The sequence below is a fragment of the Natrix helvetica genome, assembly GCF_964273705.1.
Source record: "Natrix helvetica genome assembly, chromosome: 5".
In the NCBI taxonomy this organism is placed as follows: Eukaryota; Metazoa; Chordata; class Lepidosauria; order Squamata; family Natricidae; genus Natrix; species Natrix helvetica.
The window spans coordinates 79,842,304-79,870,129 of NC_138551.1; the positions used below are offsets into that span (position 1 = coordinate 79,842,304).

The 27,826-nt window shown below is 41.3% G+C and overlaps 1 protein-coding gene across 3 annotated transcripts in view; it reads left to right on the forward strand.

The window, feature by feature from the left end:
• RNLS (renalase, FAD dependent amine oxidase) overlaps nucleotides 1-25,447 on the forward strand; it is a 169,940-nt gene extending 144,493 nt beyond the window's left edge. The window contains exons 7-8 of one of the 3 annotated variants that reach the window (XM_081955473.1): nucleotides 4,657-4,726; nucleotides 24,873-25,447. In XM_081955473.1, the coding sequence (XP_081811599.1) occupies nucleotides 4,657-4,726; nucleotides 24,873-24,901 (99 nt within the window). In that variant the 3' untranslated portion in view covers nucleotides 24,902-25,447. Of the gene's footprint in view, nucleotides 1-4,656; nucleotides 4,938-24,872 lie in introns of those variants that run through there. The other 2 variants (XM_081955474.1, XM_081955472.1) reach the window with 2 other exon arrangements.
• The last annotated feature ends 2,379 nt before the right edge of the window (nucleotides 25,448-27,826 follow it).

Genomic DNA, 27,826 nt, shown 5'->3' on the forward strand with positions numbered 1-27,826 from the left:
CATTATGTTGAACTAAGAATGAATGGATAATGCATAGATATCGACTGAATGAAACAGTGATTAGTATAAAACAAGGATGTGCAGTGGTCTAAATCAGGGGTCCCCAACACCCATGTGGGCTTTGAACCGTTCGGAACCAGGCAATGGAAGTGGCGGGTGAGCATGCACACATGGGCAACGGGCGTGTGCACTTATTCAATTTGCTCAAGTGGGCACATATGCTGCTTGCACAGATGGAGTTGTATACATGTTTCCCTGCCACTCGCACTGAACCATTCTCTTCCTGCCCTTCCCCCCAGCTGGTCCGCAGAGCCAGAAAGGTTGGGGAACTCTGGTTTAGATGATTAGAGAAAACGAGCGAAAATCACATTGCAAAACAAATACTATGTGGAGGAAGATGAGTTGAAAGAAAAGGGATGACTAAAAAAGTTGTGGTTGGATGGAGTCAGTGACATTTTGGAAACGAGAGAGGGAGGAGAACTTTACAGAGTAAGTAATGCATGAGGCAAGATATGAAAGTATCTCCCCCACTTGAGGTCTTCAAATAGAAAGTTGGGGTTTTTTCATCTTTGTACTGTTTAGAGAATTGGATGGAATCAGGTAGAGTGCCTCCCCTCCAATTCTGACTCATTCTTTCCTCTGTTTGAATGCTTCCTCAAATTCTTAGTTTTTAATGCAGTGGAGTAAAAAATTCCCTCTGGAGTTAACTTGTCTTGACATCTTTTGCATATTGCACTTAGGCACTGTCCCAGCTGCTACGTTGCTGCCCATTTCTTCGGAGAAGCTACAACTTTAAACATTGTAATTTAGCACTGCCTTATAGTGTAAGGGGGGAAAAAACAGTTACTGAACAAATGGTTGTATGAGGATTACCTGGAGTGTTATGTATATTGATCTGAGCTCCTGGAGAAAAGATGGGATACAAGTCTAATAATTGAATCTTTTCACAATGCTTTAATTGGGATGCCTATAAGGGTGTCTTAAAACAGTGTTTCTCAACCTTGGCAACTTGAAGATGCCTGGACTTCAACTCCCAGAATTCTGGGAGTTGAAGTCCAGACATCTTCAAGTTCCAAGGTTGAGAAACACTGTCTTAGAGGGTGAAGTGAAAAAAGTCAAGATGGCATCTACAGACACATAATTGAAACACCCCCGCCCTCTTTTTGTGGCATGTAAAAAGTGTCCAACACTTTAATCACATAGATGTTATCTGGAATTTTTCGGTCTCCCCCGTGGATGCCCCAGAATGACTGCACCTAGTAACAAGTTGGCGTTAATGGTCTAAGTCAAGTGTTCCCAACCTCCAGGCCACAGCCCACTACCAGGCCGTGGCCTGTTCGGAATCGGGCCACACAAGCGGCTCGCACAGCTCAACTAGCACATGCCAGCCTGCCACTTTCACGGGCCAGTTCCCCTCTCCTCCCCCCCAATCCGCCCAGCCACGCAGCCGTAAAGGTTGGGGACCAGTGCTCTAAATAGAACCAGAGGAAACAGGAAATGGACACCAAGTGCTGTTGTGAGTAGACAAAAGGGCCAGTCAACAGAGCTACGGTGGGAAGCAGCCTGGAAAAAGTGAAAGACCTAGGCTGTGCACAGCTGCATGAGCTTGGAAAGATTAGAGGAAAATCAGTGCAAGATTGGATAAGTAAATCTGTTGCTTCGCTTTTGGGTTTGAATGTTTATATTTAAGATGGTTCCCATTTGGTTGATGGAGTTCTTTGCAATGTTTGCTTACCCACAAAAAAGGGGCAGATGAGACCATTATGCTACACTTGAGCAGCAGAGTGGTATAAGGAAAGCTGAGGTTAAGGGAAAAGATTATTGGGTGGGTGTTTGCCTGCCCTTTCAGCTGCAGTCAATTTTGCTGGACAGATTTCTGTAACATTCCCACTATTTGGTAAGCATCCGCTTAGCGAGAGATAAACTATTTGCATATCACTCCTTTGATCTCCTTCAGTGCCTTTGATAGGAGATAGTCAATGTTTTTGCCCTGTTGACATTAATCTGTGGATCTATCCTCTTTAAAAGCCCAAATTCCATATCTGTAAACATGTAAACAGCTATTTCCAGTTGCATCAGCAGGAATGGTCGTCTATGTTCCTTTTTATTTATACTGTACTCTTCCTTCTATAAACAGGCCAATTGATGCTGAAAAGAATCTGCTCCCCTCCTTTCCCAGAAAAATTAATTCAAAGAAAAAAACATGTCACGTCTATTTTGCTTGGAATGAGGCAGTGCCATTTCTCATTATTTAGACCATTCTTTTAGCGTGAATTACAAAGTAAAGGATGTACGTCCTTTGAGTTTGGACTCTACTTCCCCTTCTTGTGGATTGCAACATGTTCTTTGCTGCCACTGTTCCTTCCTATTGCTTCTTCCCCTTCCCCCTCCCCAATTTCTTTCTTAAATAATGCTGAATGTACAACTTTGCACGGTGGGAATAAAACAAATGGGAAGGGAGTACTGGAGACAGATTTCTGGGCTTACAAAATTGTTGTCGTGGTCCTGTATATTTATAAAAAGCACTCACTTCCCTCTATGTATTTTTGTTAAGTGACTTGGAAGAGGCAAATGCATTCAAGAAATTCATCAAGTTGTAATGTAATAAGATATTTACCTTCACAAAAGATTTTCTGACATCCAACCACATTAAGAGACCAAGGGCCTGTGCTCCCTGGATCAATGAGGGAGTTAATACCTTGTGGGAACACCAAAAAAGAGTTCAATTTATGTAATGGTATGTAGGAATGACCTTGGGAGACCTGCAAAGAGATGCTGCCTAGGGTGATGCTGCCAGATAAGAGGGAGCATAGCCAACAAGTGCATAGTGGGTGGAGCAAGAGCTCAGAAAAGACACCCCCCCCCCTAAGTTATCAGGCTACAAAAGTGATGGCAAAAGAACAGTACTTTTGGACTTGTAAGATTTTGTTAACATAGCTTTAAAATAAAATAGAATTAGCTTATCTGATCATGTTTCCTGTCTAATTTATCTGGTAAGCTTGATACCAATTTTGCAAATCTGCAAATACAATTATTCCACTTGTCACTTTTGCAGCCCAATAATTTAGGGAGAGTTTCTCCCCCCCTCCCCTCCCCCAGCCTCTTGTTCCACTCACTATACAACTGTGGGCTATGCTCCCTCTTATCTGACTGTTTCCTAGACAGTAGCTCTTTATCTGGGCTCCCAAGGTCATTCCCACATATCATTACAATTTACCCCCTCCAAATTTATCCCAAATGGAACCAGTCATGCCTAACTCAATCAAGTTAGTCAAGTCATGGTAGCACTGGTGCTCAGACGGTTAATCTATTTTGCATAACTAGTTCTCCAAGAAAAACAACTGAATGCCATTACAAAACTTCCTGCCAAAGTTAGACCATTGTAGAACACACCTCCCAAGGATAAATGAGCTTCAATAGCCAAGCCAAGCCTTCTGCTGCTTGCCTGGCCAATGGACTAGTGAAGTCCTAAAGCCTTGTCAGTGTTTTATTGGCACAAGAGAGTTCATGAGATTCTGGAAGTGAAGAAATCCCATTCTCCAGTTGGTAAACATTCACCAAATATTGTTTCCTCCAATACCACTACTAAGAACCAATAAGTCAAACATTTGTTGCCTGTCCTACAAATGTATTCTGTACCCTGTTGGGGAAATTCAGCTCTTGGGACAAAGAAACTGTTAAATATAGACTTTTTTAAAGGGATGCTGATTAAGTTGCTATTACAGTACAGATATCCAAAGTTTCGTCTTGGTTTCATCACTGTAAAAACATATAGAACTTTCTCACTGTATCTGCTTAATATTACCAACGTCCTGCTGAGAAAGGTATTTCCGTCCCTTCACTTGCAGGCCACACCTGTAGCTAATGGGAAGGAAGATTATGTAAGTCTTCTGTTGCACAGTGACTCTGTCCTTGTGGGCTAGTTAGGTGGAGGACATTATTCACTATGTTTGTCACTGCCTCACTTAGAATAAGATTAGGATCAAATTATTGATGGCAGGTTAATTCAAGGGCTTGGACCTTGAATGGTTGAATTATCTTCTTGCAGATTTATTTCCAAATGATAGTACGTTGCTGCTTTGTCATCATTTACATTCAAAAATGATTCTTTAAGTTCTTTATTACAGCCCTGGCTTTATCTTGTTTTAATCTATTTGTATGTATTGCTCAAGGTGGTGGCTAAGACGCTGAGCTTGTCAACCAGAAAGGTCAGCAGTTCAGCAGTTCGAATCCCTAGTGCCGCATAATGGAGTGAGCTCCCGTTACTTGTCCCAGCTTCTACCAACCTAGCAGTTTGAAAGCATGTAAAAATGCAAGTGGAAAAATAGGTACCATCTTTAGTGGGAAGGTAACAGTGTTCCATGCACTTTCGGCGTTTAGTCATGCCGGCCTTAATACTTGACTATATTAACCATACTATATTAAATGACACAATTTTAGCTTTATTTTAATTAGCCAAGATTGTCTACTTGCTGTTCCTGGCCTACACAATGCCCAAAACATGGCAAAACATGAAGCATGAGACATTTGTTATTATAGACATTATTAAAACTGACGCTATTACTTACAGCTTGTATATTTCCTTGAAATACCTCTTATCTCAATTTTAGGAAGTGTAATTAGTAGCTTCTCATTCTTGTATGTATTCTATTACAGGTTACAGAAGCTTTCTCTGGCAGTCCAGGACAAATTACTCTTCACGCAAAACCTTTTCTCATCTGTGGAGGTGATGGATTTGTTCATTCCAATTTAGACGGGTGCATAGAGTCAGCCCTAAGTGTTATGAAGGCTTTAAAGGCCAGTTTGTAGGATTTTCATTGTTTTCTCCCTGAATATCAGTTCGTTTTTATGATGAGTTATACATTGATATACTAATGAATAGGTGTTTGGCATACCAGTCCTCTGTTTTAAATAAAGAAAGAATGGAAGTCTTGAAATGTCGCACAGATTTATTGCAAGAAAAATGCATGTCGCTTATTTATTAGCCCTTCCGTGAGGGCACTAATGTGATAGGTTTTCTGGCCTCAGTGTTTGTAAGTGATCTATGAAGAATGGATGTATTCCTTCCTGATTACTCTCTTAAATTGTTGAAAATCTCACACTATGTGAACAAAAGGGAAGGAACCTTAGAAAATAGTTTATAAAAATTAGAAACTACCCATCTCCCTCACAGAATGACTCTGTTTGGTTTGTGAAGTCTTAAAAAATGTAAGACTGATGTTTTCCTTGATGTTACTTTTCTGCAGACAAGCAGGACGCATTGCTTTTTGACACAATTACATGATAAACTCACAAAAGCTATATTATCTAATTGTGGAAGAATGGAAAATGTGTAGAATGGGTGTAATTATTTTCCTGAGTATAAGACAACAACCAAAGCCTCTCAGAGTCCATTGTGATCTCTGATTTTCACAAAATTTGTAAGAGAAAGAAAATGCCTCCTAATGCTGTCAATTGCATTTCAAATGACTTACCTGTCCTTCTTTTCCCACAATGAGCAAAATAGGTCTTACCTCCTAATATATGTGCAAAGATTGTGCTCCAATTTCTTTTTGATAGGGATAAAAAAATGTGTCATTGTCAATCCTATAAATGGGTCAGGCTTAAAATCTCTCTGTTGTACAGATGAAAGAATTAAGAGGATAGAAAATAATTCTAAGTAGATTTGTGTCTCTCGCAAGAAATATGGTTCACTTGAATTTGTTACCTGGTAGTGTTAACTGTCATATATTTTCCTTTTATTTGGGTTGCCAAAAACTATTAATTTCAGCAAATTTAAATGAATGAAGAGTGAATGCAAGGCATTTTCAAGAACTCAGTATTTTTTGACAAGATAATTATGTGTTCTAAAAAAGCAATTTCCAAGGAACCCCAAGATTTTCAAGTGGTCCGAGACTACCATGGAAAAGAGAAAGTAGCTAACTCTGTAACACTAAATTTTCTGATTTCCACGAATGCTACGTTACGACTTGTAAGCATCCCAAGAAAGTGTGAATATAATCAGGATGAAGAATCACTATATTTCAGCATCTGGCGTCACTATGGTAATCTCTGCTCTTAGCATAGACATTGAGCCTTAAGCTGAAAATCCCAGTATAAATCTCATTCATTGAACTGCAATTGTAAATCTAGTTTGAAAGCAAGGGGAGAAAGTGGTCTAGTTTAGGGCTGTGGTTCTGAACAATATTCTTTTATCCATATCAAAAATCAGAATCTTTCTAGGTCTTTATTATTATTATTTTTAAAAACATGTTGTGTTCAAACGAGAAGTGGAGTGGATCATTCTCTAATGCAGAATAAATAGTGAGCCCAGGCTTTGTCAGCGTAAAACTTTACGATGCCTCGTTGGGAAAGCTCAATTAACAAACTGTCAACCCACATGTCCTGTTCAGGAGCTGAGGATGACAAATGATCACAAGTAACCAGTATTTTTTTTCGTCCACCTTGAAGATTTTCCCGCAGGCAGAAAATTACCCTATTCCCATCCACCTTGCCCTCACACAAATAAAAAAAAAAGGAGTAAGACAATGGTATTTTAACAAGATGCGTTGTTCGGACCAGCATTTGCAAGATGGCCTGGGCAAACAAAGATCACACGGGGAGGGGGGGGGGGAATAGAATTAAATCCTTTCTTGGTATTTGCAGAGGAAGATTATTTATCAGATTCCAGTCTCTCGTTTCATTCTTTCTAGATGCAGAGAGCTAAGCTCTAAACTTCCAGACAAAGTCAGTGATTCATCACATACTACTGAGAGACTTCAATTAGCAGTTAATTGAAAATCACTCCAATTCAGTTTTGTGTCTTCTACACTTTCCATCCATTTAGTCCCACACTTACACACCACTACAAAACAGTCATCGTGTCTCTCCTCAGCGTTTTCAAAGGAATCTGTTCAGCTGCTGGTTGACTATATAGAACAATATAGAATTGCCTGCTATTTGCCCATCCATTGTTGCTCATAACAATGTGTTCTTTAGAAATAAAAATTGGGAATGGAGAAAGTCCAGCAGTATATTATAGATGGAATTGAAAGCTATTGTACCTCCTTTGCCTAAACTGGCACATCTCAAATGCCAGCAACAAGAGAGATTCTGAGAACATTCCCGATAACGGCTGGATCCAGTATTGGATCCTCTATTGGGCAGGAATATGGAGCAGATCTCGAAGTACTCTTTCGGTCTTCTAAGCATTCTGTTTAAAAAGATCACTCAATTCCCCTTGGAATCTTCCACCTATTGCAATACCTGTGAAAGCTTCTTCAAGTGTCTCTGTCTGGCCAGTGATAGTTGTTTCACGTGGGGGCTGTAGTGGATAATGCTTCTTGTCACATGAATTATCCCTCTCCCTTGAAAATGTCTACAATACACCAGGCATATGTCCTATTTGACATTGATGCAAACACATTTTAAAAAGCAGCAGCCAGAAGGCTAACTTTGCCCACACAAGCTATTTGATTTTCCATTAGGTTTTGAGGAAAGAAACATATTGCCAGATGGCTAAAAAGAAAAAAAAGCCGTTTTCAAACAGTTCCATTCCCCAAAACGTGGGACTGTGTCTTTTACATATTAATGCATGTTCACATTTCTTGCCGCTAATCTTTTCAGAGCAGAACTGAAACATCATTATCTGAGATTGGAGCGCGGGGGGGGGGGGGCAATTGGTTTGTGATTTAAAGGATATCAAGTTATTAGTTTTGTTCTTATGTTCTTCTGTAGTCTTTGGGGCCACAGCTGCTGCTGATTGGCTCATGTTTCCCTTCTCAGTCATTCTCTTTCGTAGCTTAACTGGCAATTCAGGAGATACAGTCAACGTGAAAACGTCTTTTGAAAGTGCTGGCAGATCTGAACGATCAGTAAAGTACTTTGCTTCTACAATTTTCTGCTTCATTGCATTGTTTGGGACTATTGGATAGGCTTTCTCTTCCTGGAAGACAACTTCCAGAAATATCCTTAATGAGGATATAGAAATGTACTAGAAATCTTTTCTCTCCTATTAAAAAATGTTATATGAAGTACCATATCTTAGTTTCCATTTCTCATTTCCAATCCTAAAATTACTCACTGATTAATCTTTCCAGCTGCTCTCATTTCAAACTCAAGCTCAGTCCCTTTATTAATGTTATTATAATTTATTAATAGTATGATTAGATCTTTGATTCGTTCTTTTGCTCTTCTGTCTGCTTTAATGATGTGTTCGTAAAGTTATTAATTGGGTTTATAAAGTGATTATTCATTGACTTCTTTCCTTTCCAATGAGTTCTTTAGTAGACAAAGTTGACAAGTGGATTTCTTTGCCAATATTATTATTTCAACCAAACACCCAATTTCCACTACCAGTTCTTCAGAACCTGTCAGAACTGGCTGAATACCACATCTGGTGCAAATCTGTAACATTTCTACCCTGTTTCCCTGAAAATAAGACCTTCCCGGATAATAAGCCCAATTGGGCTTTTGAGTGCATGCGCTAAAATAAGCTCTCCCCAAAAATATTGTGACACAGTAGCAAACATGAGGTGACCACACTTGCCGCCTCCTGCGCCTCAAAAATAATAAGACCTCCCTGAAAATAAGGCCAAGTGCTTATTTCGGGGGTCAAAAGAAAATAAGTCCCTATCTTAGTTTCAGGGAAACATGATAGATTCCTTCTGGTATAACATCCAAGAACCACTGATCAACCCTACTGCTTATATTGGTCCCTTCCCATTCTTCATTTTTTCCCTTTCTTTTCTTATTTGCCTTACTGTACTAATCATGCTTTTATAGTTTATAAAGAACTGAAAATCTTTTTTCATACTAACTCATTTTTTCAGGTCTGTTATAGGAATGCAACACAAATACATACCCCAGTAACACCACTTATTGAAATGATCATTCATTTGCAGTAAGGGAAGAAAGGATACATTTTACCTTTATTAAATTAGTTATATCTTAATACGTGTATAGTTCCTGTGGGCTATAATTATTAAACAGAATAATCTTAAGAAACATGTTTAGGAAGAGGTATAGTACATGTATTCCACATTGAGAGTATCAAGATCAGCTGAATGAATTTGTGTCTTTGCTGGAAACAACTAATCAACCATACTGTGAAATCAGTTCAAATCTTGTTGCTTTAGGTTAAGGTTTGTTAATTTGAAATATCTAAAATAGGCCCACAGTCATGCCATATGTATTTTTCAGGGCAATTGTTTTCCTCCAAAATACCTTTCACTGTTTTGTCTTCCAGGTTTAATTTAGGTGACATTTCAGTGGCAATACTTTCCTTCCCAAATTGTTCTGCTTCTTTTAAATTTTTGCAGGACGTTAATTAACAAGTGCATGTATTTCCTAACAGCAAAAAAATAGACCTCAGAAGTTCCTGTTTGAAAACTGTACCATAGAACGACACATTCTCCATAATTGTAAGCAATAACCTCATAAACCAGAAGTGAAAATACTGAACTGAAGAAGTGAAAATGATTTAATTAACCATATTGTTGGGTGAATTAAAGAACAATGAATGCATTTAGTGGATCAGTTGGTCCTGAAGGAGGGGGGGGGAAAGATCTTGAACATTTTAGGTTAGAACTGGAAACCTTTATGCCAGCCAATAATTGACATTTCTTTTTCTTTTATTCTAAGTCAGCTTCTGAGTTGTTCTTTTTTTCCTGAAACCCAAAAACATTGATGATACTGCTTGCAGATACTGTCCTAAGATTGTATGAATTAGATAATAATTGTTGCCTAATTCATTAGATTTATGCTAATCAAATGTAATCAAAGAAATAATTACTGGGTGCTTCTGGCTGATGCTGGGGTACCCCCTTCCTTCTGATTCTTGATATCCATGGAAATTCTCAGTCATCCAGATTATGGTTGTTCCAAAGATGCTTTTTCAAAAGGCAATTGGACTTTGTTGCTTCTCATCCAAGAAGCTTCTTCAGTTCTTACTGAATGGTGGAGGATGGATTTATATACCTTGCAGTCGTTAGAGGCCATTTGGAGGTTTATCAGTGCCCTATGATTCTTGACCAACTTTTTCTGCCATTATTTTACTCTTTTTTTCCTGGATGCAGGGTATGTTCAGTGCCAAGAGGACCAATTGGCTTGAATTGTCCCCAGGAAGTCTTCATAGACATATCTTATTAGATGATGGGACACAACCATAATGAGGATAACAATAACATAAGGATTTATGTTATAACCAGAGACACAAGACCACAATGGCAGTGTTTGTTGATGACACCAAACTGCATCGTCATTTTGGTGTCATCTGCTGCCACCGATTGCAGTGAGAGCTGTCACTATATCAGAGGTCCATCGGTTTTGCGCATGAACCATACAGATAGTCCTCGACTTACGATCATAGTTCAGCCCAACATTTCTGTTGCAAAGCGAGACATTTGTTAAGTGAGTTTTGCCCCATTTTACGACCTTCCTCGCCACAGTTGTTAAGTGAATCCACTAAACTTATTAAATTAGTAACATGATTATAGAGTGAATCTGGCTTCCCCATTGACTTTGCTTGTCAGAAAGTAGCAAAAGGGGATCACATAACCCCAGGGCACTGCAACCATCATAAATATGGGCAGTTTCCAAGCATGTGGATTTTGATCATGTGACTGTGGGGATGCTGCAACTGTCCGGAGTGGTTAGAATGCAGTACTGCAGGCTACTTCTGCTGATTGCCGGCTGCCTGCAATTTGGCAGTTCGAATCTCACAGGCTTAAGGTTGACTCAGCCTTCCAGCCTTCCCAGGTGGGTGAAATGAGGAGTCAGATTGCTGGGGGCGATAGGCTGATTCCCTAAACCGTTTAGAGAAGGCTGTAAAGCAGTATGTAAGTCTAAGTGCTATTGCTATAAGTCCTTGTTATTTGTGCCGTTGGAACTTTGGTCACTAAACAAATGGTTGAAAGCAGGGGTGGGTTTCAACAATTTTTACTACCGGTTCAGTGGGCATGGCTGGGGCGGGGGGCATGTGACTGAGTGGGCGAAGCCAACTTGACATGACTCACGCACTTAGTTACATGATCCACCACCACCAAGCTACACCCACCGAAAAGGTGGCTAAAAGTTTTGATAAGGGGGGCGCGCCAGGCCGGGGCTCTTCACTGTCTCCTGGACTGCCCGAGGGGCAAGCTGAGCAGCCTCTGGATGTTAGTCAAGGACTGCCTGTACAACGTCCAGTACTAAAGCCCAGAGAAGTTGTTTATGAAAATGAGGGCAACTGCTTCCTTTCTATTACTCATTATTTAAGGTGGTCTACTCACAATTTGGCAGAAATTCCAAGACCAGAGGCGAGAGTGCCTTCTGCTACAATTGGAAGTTTCTTGCTCCAGCTGACTACTTCCCTGCCCCTCCAGTCTCTCTCAAGCTTCTAGTTGTTTTCCATGAGAACCACATGGATGTGACCAAGGATCACCAGATCCTGACCTTGACTTTACGCTATTATTGAAACATGCAAAAAAAAAAAAAGATTGGCGCAGGGACCTCTACCATATCAGCATTCAAGCCATCTTAATTGTATAACTGGGCTGTTTTCAGCTATTTTAACTCTATAACCCCATGATGGCGAACCCATGTTGGCTGGCACGTGTGGCATCGCCCGTTCCTCTTCTGGGTTTCTGGCATGCATGCGCGCACAATGATCAGCTGTTTTTTGTGCAGGCGGCAGTCCCGAACACTGGAAAAGCTGGTCTTCCGGTTTCCATTGGGCGCACGAGCGCCAGACAGCTGATCATCGTGCATGCATGCACGCCAGTACCCGAAAGACAGTGGCCAGTGCACAGGCATGTGCTGGAAACCAGAAGTTCATTTCCAAGCACGCATATGCCCACTTGGCAGCTTCTCTTCCGAGGCGCGTCCCTGATGAGCGCACGCTCCCTTTTCAGCACTCGGTGCCGAAAAGTTTGACCATCACTGCTATAGCCTTTCTTGTTTTCTGCACATGTGAAATAGCATAATAATGGAACAGGAAGATATAAAAAACTAAATAAATTTGTGTGTCTTGAGAACAACTGCTAATGACTCAGTTCCTTTTAGGTTTCCTTTTTTGTTTTTCTCACTTCATTCCATTTGTGTTACAACCAAACGGGGCATTCGGAGGAAGGACCCAAAACAAGCTAAAGAAGACGGGTGGAATTGGGCAAAGCTTCTCAGGTTCACACTCACACACAGACCTAGACGCAGCAGCATGCAAAAACCACTTGGGTTGCTGTGCTTTGGTTGGAGGGTTTGGGTTTTTTCTCCACCCAAAAATGACATGCTGACAAGGGAGGGCAGCAAAGTCCATAGAGTAAAACAATGCCTAGGACTAGCAGGAGCGTAGCATAAATAACCAGGACTGTGCCATTCAGCGCAGATTTTTTTTTCCTCCTGTTGATTCAAGTATGAGGTGGAGGGCTCTTAAATTCCATAGTCTGGAAAGGTTTATAAGGAAAAGGCCACAGCCAGAGGACATTGGCTGCTGGCAGGGTTTGGTGACACCACGCTAGGAGGCTGAATGCATCTTATTCTTTTCATCTAGGCCTGGATTGAAAAGCAATTGAAAAGAGGCGATTCAATAGATTGAGAAGAGGCAATAGAATTGTGCAACTTCGGTTATTAAAGGAGATGGGGAGGGAAATTCGACAGAAACGTAGCCATGGGAAAGCTGAATTGAATGGTTGAAAATGGCTGGATCATCCAACCAGCGAAGTTAACTTCCCTGGTTTTTCTAGCCCTACCAAGTCCCTGCCTCACTCCTTCCACATTACTCTTGCATTTCAGCAAAAACAAAAAAAGCCACCTTGTGAATTAGTAGAGTCATGGGTGCGTTCGTAATTTAATGAGTTTTTAACCCTTTATGCAACGCTTAAAAGTGTTTCGACAGTCATTGCTTCTTCCCTTCCTCTGCTTGCCTCATCGACGCGCCGTTTGGCTTTCCCACGATCTTGTTCCTTCCTTTGCACTTACCTTTTCCTCTCTTACCCCATGCCCATCCTGTCCTCTTCTTCCTTTCTTGAAACTTCTGCTAGAAGGAGGGCAATGAGGGCAAGGGCATAGGATAGATAGAAGAGACTGTATTGAGAAATGAATGACTGGTGCATGTGAAGGCAGAATAAATTAGTTTTATACATGGGTACCTTATTTTACAGGCATATAAGTTTTAATCAGTAATTACTAATTCAGTTTGAAGTGAGTTTTGTCTTGGCCCTGCCTGCCTTCTTTTGCAACATGGCTCTAAAAAGATATATTTATATTAGTGTAAATATAACAGAAAGGGAAGTGTCACGGCTGTGCCCATTGGGGAAGGATAGTCAGGATTTAGTTTAGCTAAAACTGGCAGCTCTAGATTGATACGATGGAGGATTTGTTGTTGTGCAGGATGTGTGTGTGTGTGTGTACATTTTTTTTAATCTGTTCTTCCTTTGCTGGTGGTAGATCTTCTTAAATTTAGGATAAACTTTCTTTCATGTGAATTTGGTATAAGAGTTTAAATGTAGTTAAAAAGTGGTTGTAAGTCTTTGGAGATTTTCAATCATCCAGGTCATGGTTGTCCCAAAGATGCTTTTTCAAGAGGCAACTGATCTTTCTTTGTTTTTCCTTGAAGACGTTTTGCTTCTCATCCAAGAAGCTTCTTCAGCTCTGCCTGGATGGTGGGGAATGGAAGGATGCAGCCAAGAAGGTTCCACACTCATTTGCATCCAATCAAGTGACCCTGATAACACAGATAAGGCCTCAATGACTCTCTAAAAGAAGGCAAATCACCGTCTGTCTTCAAGGAGTATAAATCCTTCCATTCCCCACCATCCAGTCAGAGCTGAAGAAGCTTCTTGGATGAGAAGTGAAATATCTTCAAAGAATGTCTAGTTCCATCTTGAAAAAGCACCTTTGGGGGACAACTGGTTATTAGGTTTCCATCCCTACCAAAAATCTTGGTGGACAAGAGATTCCAACAATGCACGAGGCTCAGCTGAAATGCCACATACTATACGATGCAGAATTTTCAACCTCTGTGTTAGGAGCCAAGCTTGGAAAAAATCAGGACTGATATATCCCCCCATCTCTTAATAGAGATAAGCCAACCGAATGTATATACCCAGGCACAGATAATTGTATTGCTAGATCTATCCGGAGCCTTCCCCATCACAGCCCATCAAACTGGGGAAGAAACAGAAGCTGATGAACCCCTCCTTGATAGGCTATGTAGGGCTGTTAGTCAATTAATGTGGGGAAATGGATTCCCGTGTCGTCACGAAAGAAAAACGAAACAATGTTGAACCAGCCTCCCAACATGGGAGGATTAACACTAAAAGCCATTTTCTGCAAGCGCTGATGTTACCTTCAGCCTTATGTATTCCATACCCCTCCTACACCTTTTAAGCATCCTTCTGTATTACTGTACAGAATACACCAGAGAAACAGTAATGCATGTGGTGAAGGGAACATCAGATGTCGTTTAGATTTAGATTTATTGTTTATTAGCTTCGTTCTACAAGTCAGAGCCCGAAGTGCCATACAGTTAAAAAAACAAACCACTCATCCATTGTTAAAATGAAAAATGTGAGGGGGGAAAATATTATAAATCCTAATGTAGGATGGTTAAATGTTTTACCGCTGCAAAGCAGGTAGTCCCCCCCCCCAAAAAAAAAAAACCTCATTAGACAAAGCCAAAACCCTCCTCTTTAACGAATTGTCTAAAATTTAACATCCCGGCTCCCCCCTCGTATCTTTTTTTTCAGAATAGGTGGGAAAGAATCATACTGTTTTGCTATAACTACTGCTGAATCTGAATTTCAGAAGCGTCCGTAGTAGTTCTTTAATTCCCATTATACAGAACAATGTTTTTCAACCTTGGCAGTTGCTGGCTGGGGGAATTCTAGGAGTTGAAGTCCACACATCTTCAAACTGCCAAGGTTGAGAAACACTGTTCTAGAAGGATCTGCTTCCATTGAGTCCCATTGACCTAAGAGCTGGCGTTCAAGGGCGTTGCTTTCTGCCTTCCATTTCTTGTAGAAAAGAGAGACTGCGTTTGGCTCTCCTGCGTTCTTTTAACCATGAGAGTGCATCCATCAGTAATGTACTCAAACAGCAGCTCATGTTTATAAAAAGACATTTTAAAAGGAAGAAATGGGTTAGGCCAATACAATCAAAAGGACGGAGGTTTATTTGCTTAAGTCCAAAATCGGAGGGGAGGGGTGAGGAGTGGAATTCCTTAAGCCCCAGCTACAGCCAACATCTGTAAAGCAGAATTGACCTCTACATCTGTGCCAAAAGGTTTTGTATGAGCACAAGGGCGGGCATGTGCATCTGTGTTCATGTCTCTTACTGTGGGAAAATAAACTTAACTTGTAGTCATTCTGTACTTCAGACCATTCAGCTGATCAACAGAACGTTGTGGTAAACCACAGCTGAGCTTCATCTATCTTTTTTAGAACATTGTTCCGGTGAGGCTGGTGGGCACCCAGTTGCATCACCTGCTTTTCACTCCCTGTGCCTTCCTTCCTCATCTTTTTTTTTCTTCTTCTTTGTCGCCTTCGCATCACTGCCAGAACTCCTTGCGCAGTTCCTACTCTCGCAATAAATGCTCATAGTTCTTTTATTGAGGAACAGATCCTGGCACAATATATACCTCTTCACAGTGCTTTACAGCCCTCCCTAAGCAATTTACAGAGTCAGCATATTGTCCCCAACAATCTGGGCCCTCATTTTACCCACCTCGGAAGGATGGAAGGATGAATCAACCTTGAACCTGGTGAGATTTGAACTCCGAAATTGCAGGCAGCTGGCAGTAGAAGTAGCCTGCAGTACTGCACTCTAACCACTGCGCCACCATGGCTCAGTAGGACTGCATATAGCGAAGAAGGGCACCTAACACAATCTGGTTTGTCAAATGAAAGAAGCTAAGCAAAAAAAATGCAAACCATTGGGGAATATGGAGTAAAATAATCATTTGAGCAGAATTGGGGGGGGGGGGTTATAAATGCTGTTCTTACCTGCCACAGCCATAGCCGCAAAGAAAGCATACCCAAAATGCAAGCATTCTTGCTTCTTGAGACACATTTGAGTTGAGGCTTACAATAATAGAAAGGCCTACTTTGATTATTCAACTATGGCCAAATGATCACAATCAATAATTTTGCCACCATTCTTCCAGGTGCGGTGTTGGCCTCTGCATCCATCAGATGGACTTTTCCACACACTATCATGTGCATTCGTGGATCATATGGAAAAGCCAGTTTGGCCTAGTTAAGGCGCCAGGCTACAAAGCGGGAGACTGAATTCTAGTCCTGCCTTAGCCATGAAAGCTAGCTGAGTGACTTTGGACCAGTCATTTCTCTTTTGACCCAACCCACTCCACAAGGTTGCTGTTGTGGGGAAAAGAGGAGAAAAAAAACTGGGTTGGATATGTTCCCCACCCTGGGTTATTTGTAAAACTAATAAAGGCAGAATGCAAATAGTAGATGTGCAGTTCCATTTTGCATAACTGGTGCAACTCAAAATAAAAATGGAAGGAAAAACTTGAGAGATCAGATTTTTGAGACTGGATTTTAATAATCTCTCTTCCCCCACCCCCTAGATCTTGTACGAGAGAGAGGGAGGGAGGGAGGGAGGGGGGGAGAGAGAGAGAGAGAGAGAGAGAGAGAGAGAGAGAATAAGATTGCTGTGATTTACTGAAGATTCTGTAATTTTTGCTTGAAACCAGACACCACTGATTTCATTAAGAGTCGCTTTCGAGGCCAGGCTCATTATGTTCCCATTCATGCAATTAGTAATTGCATAATTGCTTACAGTAAACATCAGATACAGGAGCTGGATGAAGACACCAGTATGCCAAAACGTCACGCCACTCTGTCTCCAATATGAATCTGAGCCTACCTGCTTTTCACACAAACAAAAGGGGAAAGTTGCCCAGTTTGACCCTTACATAAGCACATTTGTCACAGGATGTACATCATGGTGGGTTCCTACTGGTTCAGCCAAAGTTGTAGTGTTATGGAGGCCTGGGCCTCTTGAACCGGTAGAGACTCAGGCCTGCCACACCCCCGAACTGGTTCCCTGGTCGTCACTGCTGCCATCTTGTTTTGGAGTTCTGCGCATTCACAGAACAATTTTAATTGAACTGTGCATGTGCGCATTGCGCACATCCAGCACACGCGAGCGAAGTGCGCACACAAGCAAACCGGCCGGAACCCATCCCTGATGTGCATCTACTGAAACTTCAAGCATCTGAGTAAAAGAGGCTACAGTTAAGTTGTTTGCACGCAATGTCATAACCAACATTTTAAAGTTTAAACTAAAGCAGATCCACTCTGAACTATCTTGTTGCCACCACCAATTGGTTATGGCTGTTAGTTAACAGTTAACATATTCCCAGACTGACTTATGGAGGCCAAACTATATGGGACATTTGTCATCTAATGCAGCTGGCTTGTCCCCACCCTCATACCACCCCCAAAAATAACTACGTTAGAGGTTCGTAAGCGGGATGAGGAAAGAGAAGGTTTTACCTCTTTAATTGCAGCTGTTTTACTTAAAATTGCTCCTACCCACCAGGACTTGCTGTCACAGTGGGGAAGGGATTGTCCTACCCTCGGCCTTCCTATTGGTTTAAAAGTTAACATAGACAAGATTGGCTCAGCTGCACCATAGTTTTTTGGGAAATTGGCTTGGAAAACCCAAGTTGAGGATTATCTGTATATGCTATAGATAGATAGATAGATAGATAGATAGATAGATAGATAGATAGATAGATAGATAGATAGATAGATAGATAGATAGATAGATAGATAGATAGATGATAGATAGATAGATAGATAGATAGATAGATAGATAGATAGATAGATAGATAGATAGATAGATGATAGACAGACAGACAGACAGACAGACAGACAGACATGTTTCCCCCAAAATACAACCTACTTAGAAAGTAAGTTGTAGCTTGATTTTTATACATGTGCTCACTAAGTTCTCCTCCCCAAAAAATAAGCCCTAATGACCACGCCTACTCCAGGGTACATGGGCAAAAATTAAGCTGGGGCGGTGGGGTGGAGCTACTATTTACCTTTGGATAGTTGCAGCCAGGCCTTGGCCCATTTCTTCTGCAGCCCGCAAGGCTTTCCTGAACACCTCTGCAGCCGATAACAGAGCTCTGGATCAATCTGGAGCTCTATTATCACTGCAGAGGCCTTTCCTGAAGGCCTGATAGCAAAAAGGAGGTCGGGGCAACACACGCAAGTGATGTGAGTCAGTGGAGGACATTCCCCTCCCTGCCAAAACTAAGACCTGGTGCTGTATTAGTACAGCATTCAGGTCTTATCTGTATTCAGTTCAGATGCACCTAGATTTTCACCCTCTTTTTTGAGGGGAAAAGTGCATCTTATACTCCAAAAAATACGGTATGTGCATGGTGACATCATGTTGATGGAGAACCCATCAGAGGTTAAAAGGAATCTGTTCATGTCTTCCAATGGAGTAGGGCAATGAGATACTGAGATACCAAAGTTGTTCAAAGGAAGATTTTAAGAGAAAGCTATATGTGAAAGAGTGTGCTGGTGGGTCAGAGCATTTTTGTGTGTGTGTTGCCAGTGGCTAAAAGCCTATGTACGAGAATGGGTTAAATTGCAAAGGATGTGTGTGAAGACTGCGTAAGACTCCGCTTTTGAATGCTGAAGGAGTATAACTATGCAGCAAAGAGAGGATGTGGTCGTGTATATTAAGTAAACGGCAACGTCAAAAGCAGAAATTCATGATAATTAAGAGGGGAACAAAAGATGTTCAAGAAGGAAGGTAGAAGCTCAAAAAAAAAAGTACCAAAATCTACAAATCAGTAAGAGACTGGTTGTTCCAGAGGAAGAAGGACAGTTCTTTGGTTCAGGGAAACTGCAAAGTCTAGGCTTGCATAAGTCCTATCTTTCAAACAGCTTAAATTATCATTGCTTTACTACATAGATTTATGGAAACTGCCAGTCTGTGGAGGACTTCTTATCACAGACTCCCCAGTATTTCTTGGAGTTTGAGCTTTAAAAGATAAGATATCTTGGACTTTTTATTTTTAAAAAGAAAAAAATCACCATGCAGAGAACATGGGGAAGAATTGTTCCCGCACTAAGAAAAATGTTTCTCCTTCTCTACAAGGAGAAGTTGGGAGTGACAGTGTAGGAGAAGAGGAGGCTGAGCTGGAAGGCGGGGTTAAATGTGTCATCAGTTTGGAGTCATTGTGTTGTCACAAGAGACCAGTCTTACTTGAATTCCATTGACCGTTATCTAGCACTAATTTAGTTTGTCCATTAGTTAACTGAATTTTTATATAGGGGTAACAATAATAAAGTCTTCTATGCTTTAAACTCAGCAAAGGCTTCTGGTTATTCTGACAGACTGCTGCCTTTCTCTTCCTCTCTGTGGAAGGAAGACAGGAGTGGCACCCTGGAACACTTGGGACGAAAAATACCCCCTCCTCCACTTTTCCAAGTCCCAACTGTGATCAGCAAACCAGGTCACATGTAGTCATTTAACTCCTTTTAATAATCACCCTGAACCATACACACAGTGTAGTGTACAAACGCCGAGGATCAGACATGTGGGTTTTTTCCTTGTTTCAAGTGGTGGTTTGATCAATGGCAGATAGTTTCTAAATTACGTAACAAGCTGCTTTTGACCTTGATATGTCGGCAATAGATCAATTCACCTTTACCGGGCACCTAAAAGTTGTCTCACTCAAAGATAGCCAGATCCATCAGCCAAAGTAACATAGGCATTTAATGGAGAAATTTGGGAGTAAGGGGACAGAGAGTAGTACACACTGTAATGCAAAATAGGTGTAACACTTTTGCTAGGTTGAAGAAAGTAATTTTATTTGCCAAACATTTTCAACAGCCAAATGAAGGGGGGGGGGAGTTGCTAATTTCAGAATTGTCACTGTGTTGGCTGTAGGGCCAAGCGTCCAATAGTTTCTCCACATAACTGGAATTTCAAAACACACTGACATCGTAGTCATTAGTCTGACCATGTAATAATGCAATGTTCCCTGAACTGTCACCCTGCAAACAAAGGAAGCAAGTCTCAAAAATTCACCATCATGCTTAAAGGACATTAGCTAGGAAAGAGCTTGTTTAAGAGTTTGTGGTGTAGGGTTTCCTGCCTAAGCAGGGGATTGGACTAGAAGACCTTCAAGATCCCTTGCAACTGTTATTCTATTCTATTCTTATTGCAACTGTTGGCTACCCTTATAAAGTGAAACAAACATACATCTTCAGTTGAACAACCCAGGTGATGATTTCATACATCCTATAGTGACAATACTTTCATTTTCAGGAACAGACGTTGTTAAAAAATAATCTAAATGGTTGTAGCGCTTCTAAATGACCCTTTAAGAAGAGGAAAATATTCCAAACCGGCATATCCATTTTCAGGGCAAATCTGCTCTTCAGACTGCCAGCACATGCTGAAATTTTGCTATCCTCGAAGTTACAGGAAGAGGCTGGTGGGTTAACCACAGAAGAGCCAACATTCTCAAGTCATTTGAGGAGAAGAAAAATAGGAGTCTTGTTCCACAATACGTTGCGAGGACACCAAGCCCGCAGGAAGCTCTGATAAAAAAAAAAACAGGAACTGGTAGGCCTTGGGTATCTTATGAATTTGATTTCTGCAGGCCAAACAAGGCAGTGAAAATTTGTCCTTAAAAAGAGGGAGAGAGGGGAAACAGCCATAAAACCCAGATTGGAAACTGCGCCTTCAACGAACAGCTGTGGCACCGACATCTCAAAGATGCAACCTGCTCCTGTGTGCATTTCTCCCAACTGCAGCGGAGTGACGTCGTTTCTCACTCCTCAGGCTTTCGATGATTGCTATTCTGGTTGTTTTCATAACGTCTGGGAAGCTGTCTGCTATTTTTGTGAGCTGAGCAGGAGCAAATCTGTAAATTCCCACCCCACCGCTGTGCAGCTGATTTTTCTCTACGCCTTGCTTTCCCCTGGCCCTATTGCTTTGGCTTCGCAGTCTTAGCACTCGGCTGCTCCAGACGACAAGTTGTGCAAGGCTCGATGGGAGGGAAGGATTGTCTCTAATCAAATCCTTTATCCCTTTGTGGGGTGACTGATAACAAACCACTGTTGTGAGCAGAGAATTCCAGTGTTATAAGCTTCTTGCTGGGTCATTCATTTGAAATAGAATCCCTGCTTGAATTTAGCAAGGATTCTTATCAGTCCTCTTCCCTCAAGCCTTATGTATGAAAGTTTTAAATAGCAGTCATGGGAGCCAATTAGCACTATGCAATATTAGGAGGGATCTCCCTTCCTTCTTCCCTATACAAAGAGTAGACTAAAGAGATCCCTTCTCATCCACCATCCACCCTATCTCATGCCACTCTTTAGCTAAGGAGAGAGGCTAAGCTGCCACTATGGCCATAAGCCAATTGACTTGAGGGAAGGAGGGAAAGTTCACTTCAACTTAAGGGAAAATCCTACTGAATAAATTGTCCAAGTGTCTGCCCAGCAAATGCATCTCCTCTGATTCAGGGGGAGAAAATTGATATAGAATAGATATCTTTCATCACAGAATATTATAACTTGGATAACATATTTGCAACTGGAGTCCTTGGAAATGGAGCATTTCTAATTACGTAATTAAGATTAAGCAGTTGGCAAGTATTACACACACATACACACACACACCCCAAAACACCCTTCTTCCACTTCTTTCAGAAGCAATCATTGCCTCCCCAATCTAACCACTAGATCTGTAAACGTGGAATGCAACTAGAGATAACAAATTTCCTTCCTACTTTCAGGATCTGAAATGGACTTTAGTTTTGCTTCCTTTGTTTAAAAGCAGATTAGCACTAGTCATTGTTTGTTCAGCCATCCCAGAAACACTACTTAGAAAATAATGAGAAGGGGCTGGATAAAGAGTAGTTCATTTCCCCATTGTCCTTTTTGATCATTCACAAATGGTAACAATGCTCACTCCAGTTGGTGTTTCTTTTCAGTGCACACTAAAATCGATCTTAGGCTACTATATCTATTCTTGTTTTCCTTGGTACATTTCAGACAAGACAGCATTTCTTTACTTGGTGACCTACAGTTGCATTCATTACCCATTATCCCCATCTTGGGGATGAATGTCCATGCTGGTTGAGGTTTATAGAAGATTACAAAACTGGAAATCCCATACAGAAGGAAGCTGAAATGAATTTACTTCAAATAACTCAAGACCATAATAGCGACATTAGTCTTCGAGTTACCACAGCACTGAATTCAGTTGTTGTGACCTAAAGTAGTTCCCTATGGGAATTTGCTATTCTTTCTCTTCACACTTTCGAGTTACACGCATTTTGAATGGCCCTTCTGAAATATAATGGATTTTTGCTATCGGAGTTGGAGCCTTTCGCTCCAGTTCCAGGGACGAGGTGGGTAAGGACACAGGATGGGCGGCCTTATTGAAATTCAGAAACTTGAGAAGCTGAGCAGTATAAAGAAAGTCGAAGTCTCACCAAGGGAGAATGCAGGAAGCACCACACTTTGTGAGTGTGTCTAGCAGCCCCAGGAGGAACAGATTCCTGCTGCTGAGTCAGTATGAATTTCTCATGGGTTCTTTCCCAGGCAAAAAAAAAAAAAAAGCATCCGGCTACCATAGCAACACATCCCCCATCCCAGCTCTAATTCTTTCGTACATTGAAGAAGATGTGCTTCATACTTGATATCAAGGCCAATATCATCGTCTCTATTAATAAAAAATGGGAGATCTCCACCAGTGGTGGGTTGCCAATTTTTTTACTACTGGTTCGGGTATGGTCCCCCACGTGAGCGCACGATACTTCTGCGCATGCAGAAGTTACTTCCGGTTTGGATGCGCTCCTGCAGCGCATGCGGCCAAACGAGGAGCAACCCACCTCTGATCTCCACCCCTTCATTGCAAGCAAGGCTAGAATCATCCTTCTATCAGCAGAGTATTAGATACATGCACAAATTATTCCAGGACTATTGTTATGAGCAAAGTTTTCACAGATGGCATGAAAGGGAAGGGAAGAGAAATTGCTTTCAATATCTTGGAATCGTGGCATCTGATAGTCCCATGATGGCAATCCTATGGCACGCATGCTACAGGTAACACGCAGAGCCCTCTCTGTGGGCACGCAAGCCATCGCCCCAGCTCAGCTCAACCGCACATGTGTGCTCGCCTCCCACCGACCAGCTGATTTTTGGGTCTGCCGCGCATGCGGAAGATGTGCGCAGGTGGCAGGGGGGTCACGCATGAGTGGGGGAGCATGCACATGAATGAGGTGCTTCCCCCTTCAGGGAAGCCTGCTAGGCCCAAAACTGGCCATGGTGTGTGTGTGTGTGGACACACTTTTGACATGTGAGGACAAAAAGGTTAGCCATCATAGTCCATCTCTTTTCAAACAACCCTGACTAGAACCTTCCTTTATCTTCCGAGATAGTACATCCCTTATCTATTAATTGAAGTTGGCAAATTCCTGATCTTAGCTGTATCTATGTTGGAACTCCCATCATTTTGGCTCCCCCTTTTTTTTTCATTTTTGACAGAAATGTTGCTGATTACTTCCTTGCTATTGATCTGAAAATTGTCAGCATTTTTATAATGATGATACTGTTTGGTTAACCATTTCTTTCATGACACTTCTGGATCTCACAAATGCTGTCCCTGGCCTCCCAGTGAACTAGCTGTGAAGTTTAGCAGTTAAACTCCAACTTAGTGGGTCAGATTGTGGAAGACCACCAGAGAAGTTAAAGGTTTTTAATATATCTATTTAAGAAGCTATGGAAATATGCCCCTCCAAGCAGGCCAATCTACCCTGCCTATGAGATGCAAGCACAGATTTTTCCTCACTCATCAAATCTCTTCTCCAGAGCCCCATCTTCCTCCTGCCATCTCTGGCAAGAACTACTTCCTGTATGACCACGCACAAAAAACTTCTCTTGACAACTTCTGAGGGAAAGCTATTTCACTGTTTGATCTCACTGTTAGGAAATTTCTCCTTAGTTTTAGATTTGTTTGTTTGTTTGTTTTATTGGATTTATATGCCGCCCTTCTCCCAAAGGACTCAGGGTGGCGTACAACATTAAAAAACACACATCACGAAAGTTAAAAAGAAATTAGATACATATCCAAAAAACAAACCCAATTAATAGGACAATAACATTTAAGAAATGAGATAAAATTAACAGGCCAGGGCGGCTTGCTGGAAACGCCAACTTTTTAGGGTGCTTCAGAAGGACCAGAGGTCGGGGATTATGCGAAGCTTCGGGGGCAGCTCATTCTAGAGGGAAGGCGCTCCCACAGAGAAGGCTCTCCCCCTGGGGGTCACCAGCCGACACTGTCTGGCTGATGGCACCCTGAGGAGGCCAACTCTGTGGGATCATACTGGACGGTGGGAGGCTACTGGTGGCAGTAGGTGGTCTCGCAGGTACCCTGGGCCTAAGCCATGGAGCGCTTTAAAGGTCATAATTAATACCTTGAATCGCACCCGGAAAGCAACCGGCAACCAGTGCAGGCCGCCTAAGAGGGATGTAACATGGGAGCACCTAGGTACCCCCAAGATAACCCGCGCGGCCGCATTCTGGACCAGCTGAAGCCTCCGGGTGCTGTTCAAGGGCAGCCCCATGTAGAGAGCGTTGCAGTAGTCCAGGCGAGAAAGGACGAGGAGATTGCTTCTCCCCTTGATTAGTTTCTATCCATTGATTCTTATCTTGCCTTCTGGTGCTTTGGGAAATAGTTCCCCCCACTCCTTCCTCTTTGAGGCAGCCCCTCAAATAGTGGAACACTGCTATCATCTCTCCCCTAGTCCTTCTTTTCACTAGACCAGACATACCCAATTCCTGCAACCATTCTTCATTTGTTTTAGCCTCCAGGTTTCTAATCATCTTTGTTGCTTTTCTCTGCACTCTTTCCAGAGTCTCAACTATATTGTGGTGACTTCTGAAAACTCCTACTCTGAGCTCCTCTTCCAGACTTGAGATTTGGCACACCCCCAGCAATCTTTAGTTCAGAGAAGTTGAAGGGGCCAATGGGAGGACTCAGCCCAATTCTCAAGTCTGTATTAGAAGACCAAAGCACCTGAGGGCAGGACAAGAAACAATAGATGGAAACCAGTCAAGGAAAGAAGCAACCTGGGATTGAGGAGAACCCTCCTAATGGTGAGGACAATTAACCAGTGGAATAGTTTGCCTTCAGAAGTTGTGGGTGGTCCATCATTGGAGGTTTTTAAGAAGAGACTGGACAGTTGGTTGTCTGGAATGGCATAGGATCTCCTGCTTTAGCAGGGGTCAGGACTAGAAGACCTCTTCCAGCTCTATTCTGATTCTGATGAAGAAGGGTAAGTCACACATATCTGCCATGTAATAACATTGAATGAGCTGTTTCTTTCCTTGCTTCTTTGAAACCTAGTTGTTTGTTCATCCTGTTATAAATGTCACTGACAATGTACTAAAAATGAGTGCAAATAAAATTAATTAGGAATTATAACCTGCACGGGATTATTTTGTTTCAGTGTCATACAAGTTTCATGTCACCTGCAGTAGTTTCAGACCTACGTACCTCTCCCAACTTCTTTACAACTCAAAATTGTCTGATAAATTATCACGTGGCTTGTATATTATAAATTCTCCCAAATGAATCAGGACTGAACCAACTTTTAATTGTCCTGTTTCTCTTTCCCATCCTCAGCTTTTAAAAGCATTTCAGTCTACATATTTCTACACATTTCTTTGGTATTATTATTCATTCCTTGGAAAACCACATTAACATCATCTCAACTTGAGAAAAAGAGCTTTATGGCAATAATTTCTTTCCATCCTATTCTGGTCATTTGTTTTCTTGGCAGATAAAATCATCTTAGACGAAGACCACGTGTTAAAATTTCATCCATACATCTGTCTCTGTAGGGTCAGAGTTGGAGATCCACTATAGAGAGTGGAGAAATAATTTTCATGAAGTTGTTCTAATTTATGCATACAAAGTGCATAAAATATTGGGGGAGGGGGGATTGATGGGAACTGTCTACAGGAAGGATTCAAAAATGGCTTAATTTAAGATCAGCTCCCAGGATCCACTTCCAGAACGTCGAGCTTTAAGCCCCACCAAATGGGTGGTTTTATAAAGAACATCTGTTTAAAATAATTTTTATTTTTACCTTGATTATGAAAAAGGATGAGCAGAGCCTAACATGTTGAGTTGCTTCTCTGGACTTCCATGAATATTGTCCATTTTTGTGAAATATATACAGCAGATCTTAGGAGCAAAAAAAGACAAAAGTGGGAAATCATCACGCTCAGAAAGAGTTAATTCTCCCTTGCTTTGATTTCCTCTGAATAATGAAATTAGCTGTTGCACAGTCTCTTGTACGACTGTTCTTGGTCTCCTTAAGAATAATACATGCTGAGCTTGCTATGGGAACACTATTCCAATGAACTTTAATCTCCACATCTGTTCTAGAGAAATAACTCTAATTCCCAATGGACTATTTCTAGCAAAAGACTCAGAGTTCATCTGTGTGTGTGTCTGAGTCTCTGTGTGTAAATAATTAGCTGTACTTCAGCCTTTAAGGGAGAATAGATTGCTAGATGCTATTTATATCCCTCGTTAAAATGCATCCACGGTTTTATTTTTTTTCCTTTAATAAATGTCAGTAAAGATTCTTCTTTTGCAAAGGGTGACCATTATCCAGCTTAAAATGTTGGAACAAACAAAAATGAGAGAATGACTCAAAGGGTTTGTTGTCGTTATTGCTACTATTCACTGTTATTTCCATGCAGTCTTTCCTTGAGGCATAATGGGAAGACTTTATGATGCGTCTTCATATATGAATTCACATGAAGGATCTTGGAGAGAGAGTTGCTGAAAATGAATAATAGTCATCTAATTTTTTTCAGGAATAGTTTCTTTCTTTTGACAGCGGATCAAAGACTTTCCTTTTAAGATGATTTCAGAAAAGAGACCGGGATAGAGAATAAAGGCAAACAAAAGAGGAGTTCAATTAAAATAATCTTGCTTTTTGCCCCAAAAAAAAAAAAAGTACTGATTTAAATCTCTTTGGGTTTTGTTTTTAATAGTTTGTTCTTTTCAAAACTGAGTGGGTGTGATTTACAGTAAAATTGATTTCATGGCTTCGAATGAAAAGAACAAAAGCTAGATATTCAAAATTGATGGCTTCTGTTATCAATACCAGCCCTAATTCCTAAGAGGAAAGAAAAATTGCTGGTTAGAGACATAAACTACTGTAAGGATCATTTTCAACACCGTTCATCTGTGATAGAATAGATTCCAGAGAGGGCAGCATTTCTCTTCATCTTTAGTATGAAAGTTTACTATTTCTTAAACCAGAATGCCTTTCAGCAAGAATTGCTGAGTTCCTTGCTTGCTCTAAGGCTAACTTGATAAGTTCCAGGTGGTTAGACCAACAGTCCTGGTGTGGATAAGACCCACAGTAGAGTGGTTGGCGATTCCGTATGGCACTGTTGTAACTTTAACCTTTGTAACTTTAAAACAGGTGGACTTCAACTCCCAGGATTCCCCAGCCAGCATGAGCACTACCTTAAGGGATGATCTTCTCTCCTATAAAAGGCTAGCACTGGGAGACAGATATATTCTGTTTTCTGAGCTTGATTGTTTGCTTGCAGATGTTTCATTGCCCAACTAGGTAACATCATCAGTGCTTGTTAGTACTGGTTTGTTTCCTGCACAGGGAGCAAACCCCACACACGAGCCCTGATGATATTACCTAGTTGGGTAATTAAACATCTGCAAACAAACAACCAAGTTCAGAGAGTGTCAGGGACTCCACAATTCAATCCTGAGCTACATATATTCTCTTCTATTGGATCTTCTGTTTTTTAGAGCTTCCACACCG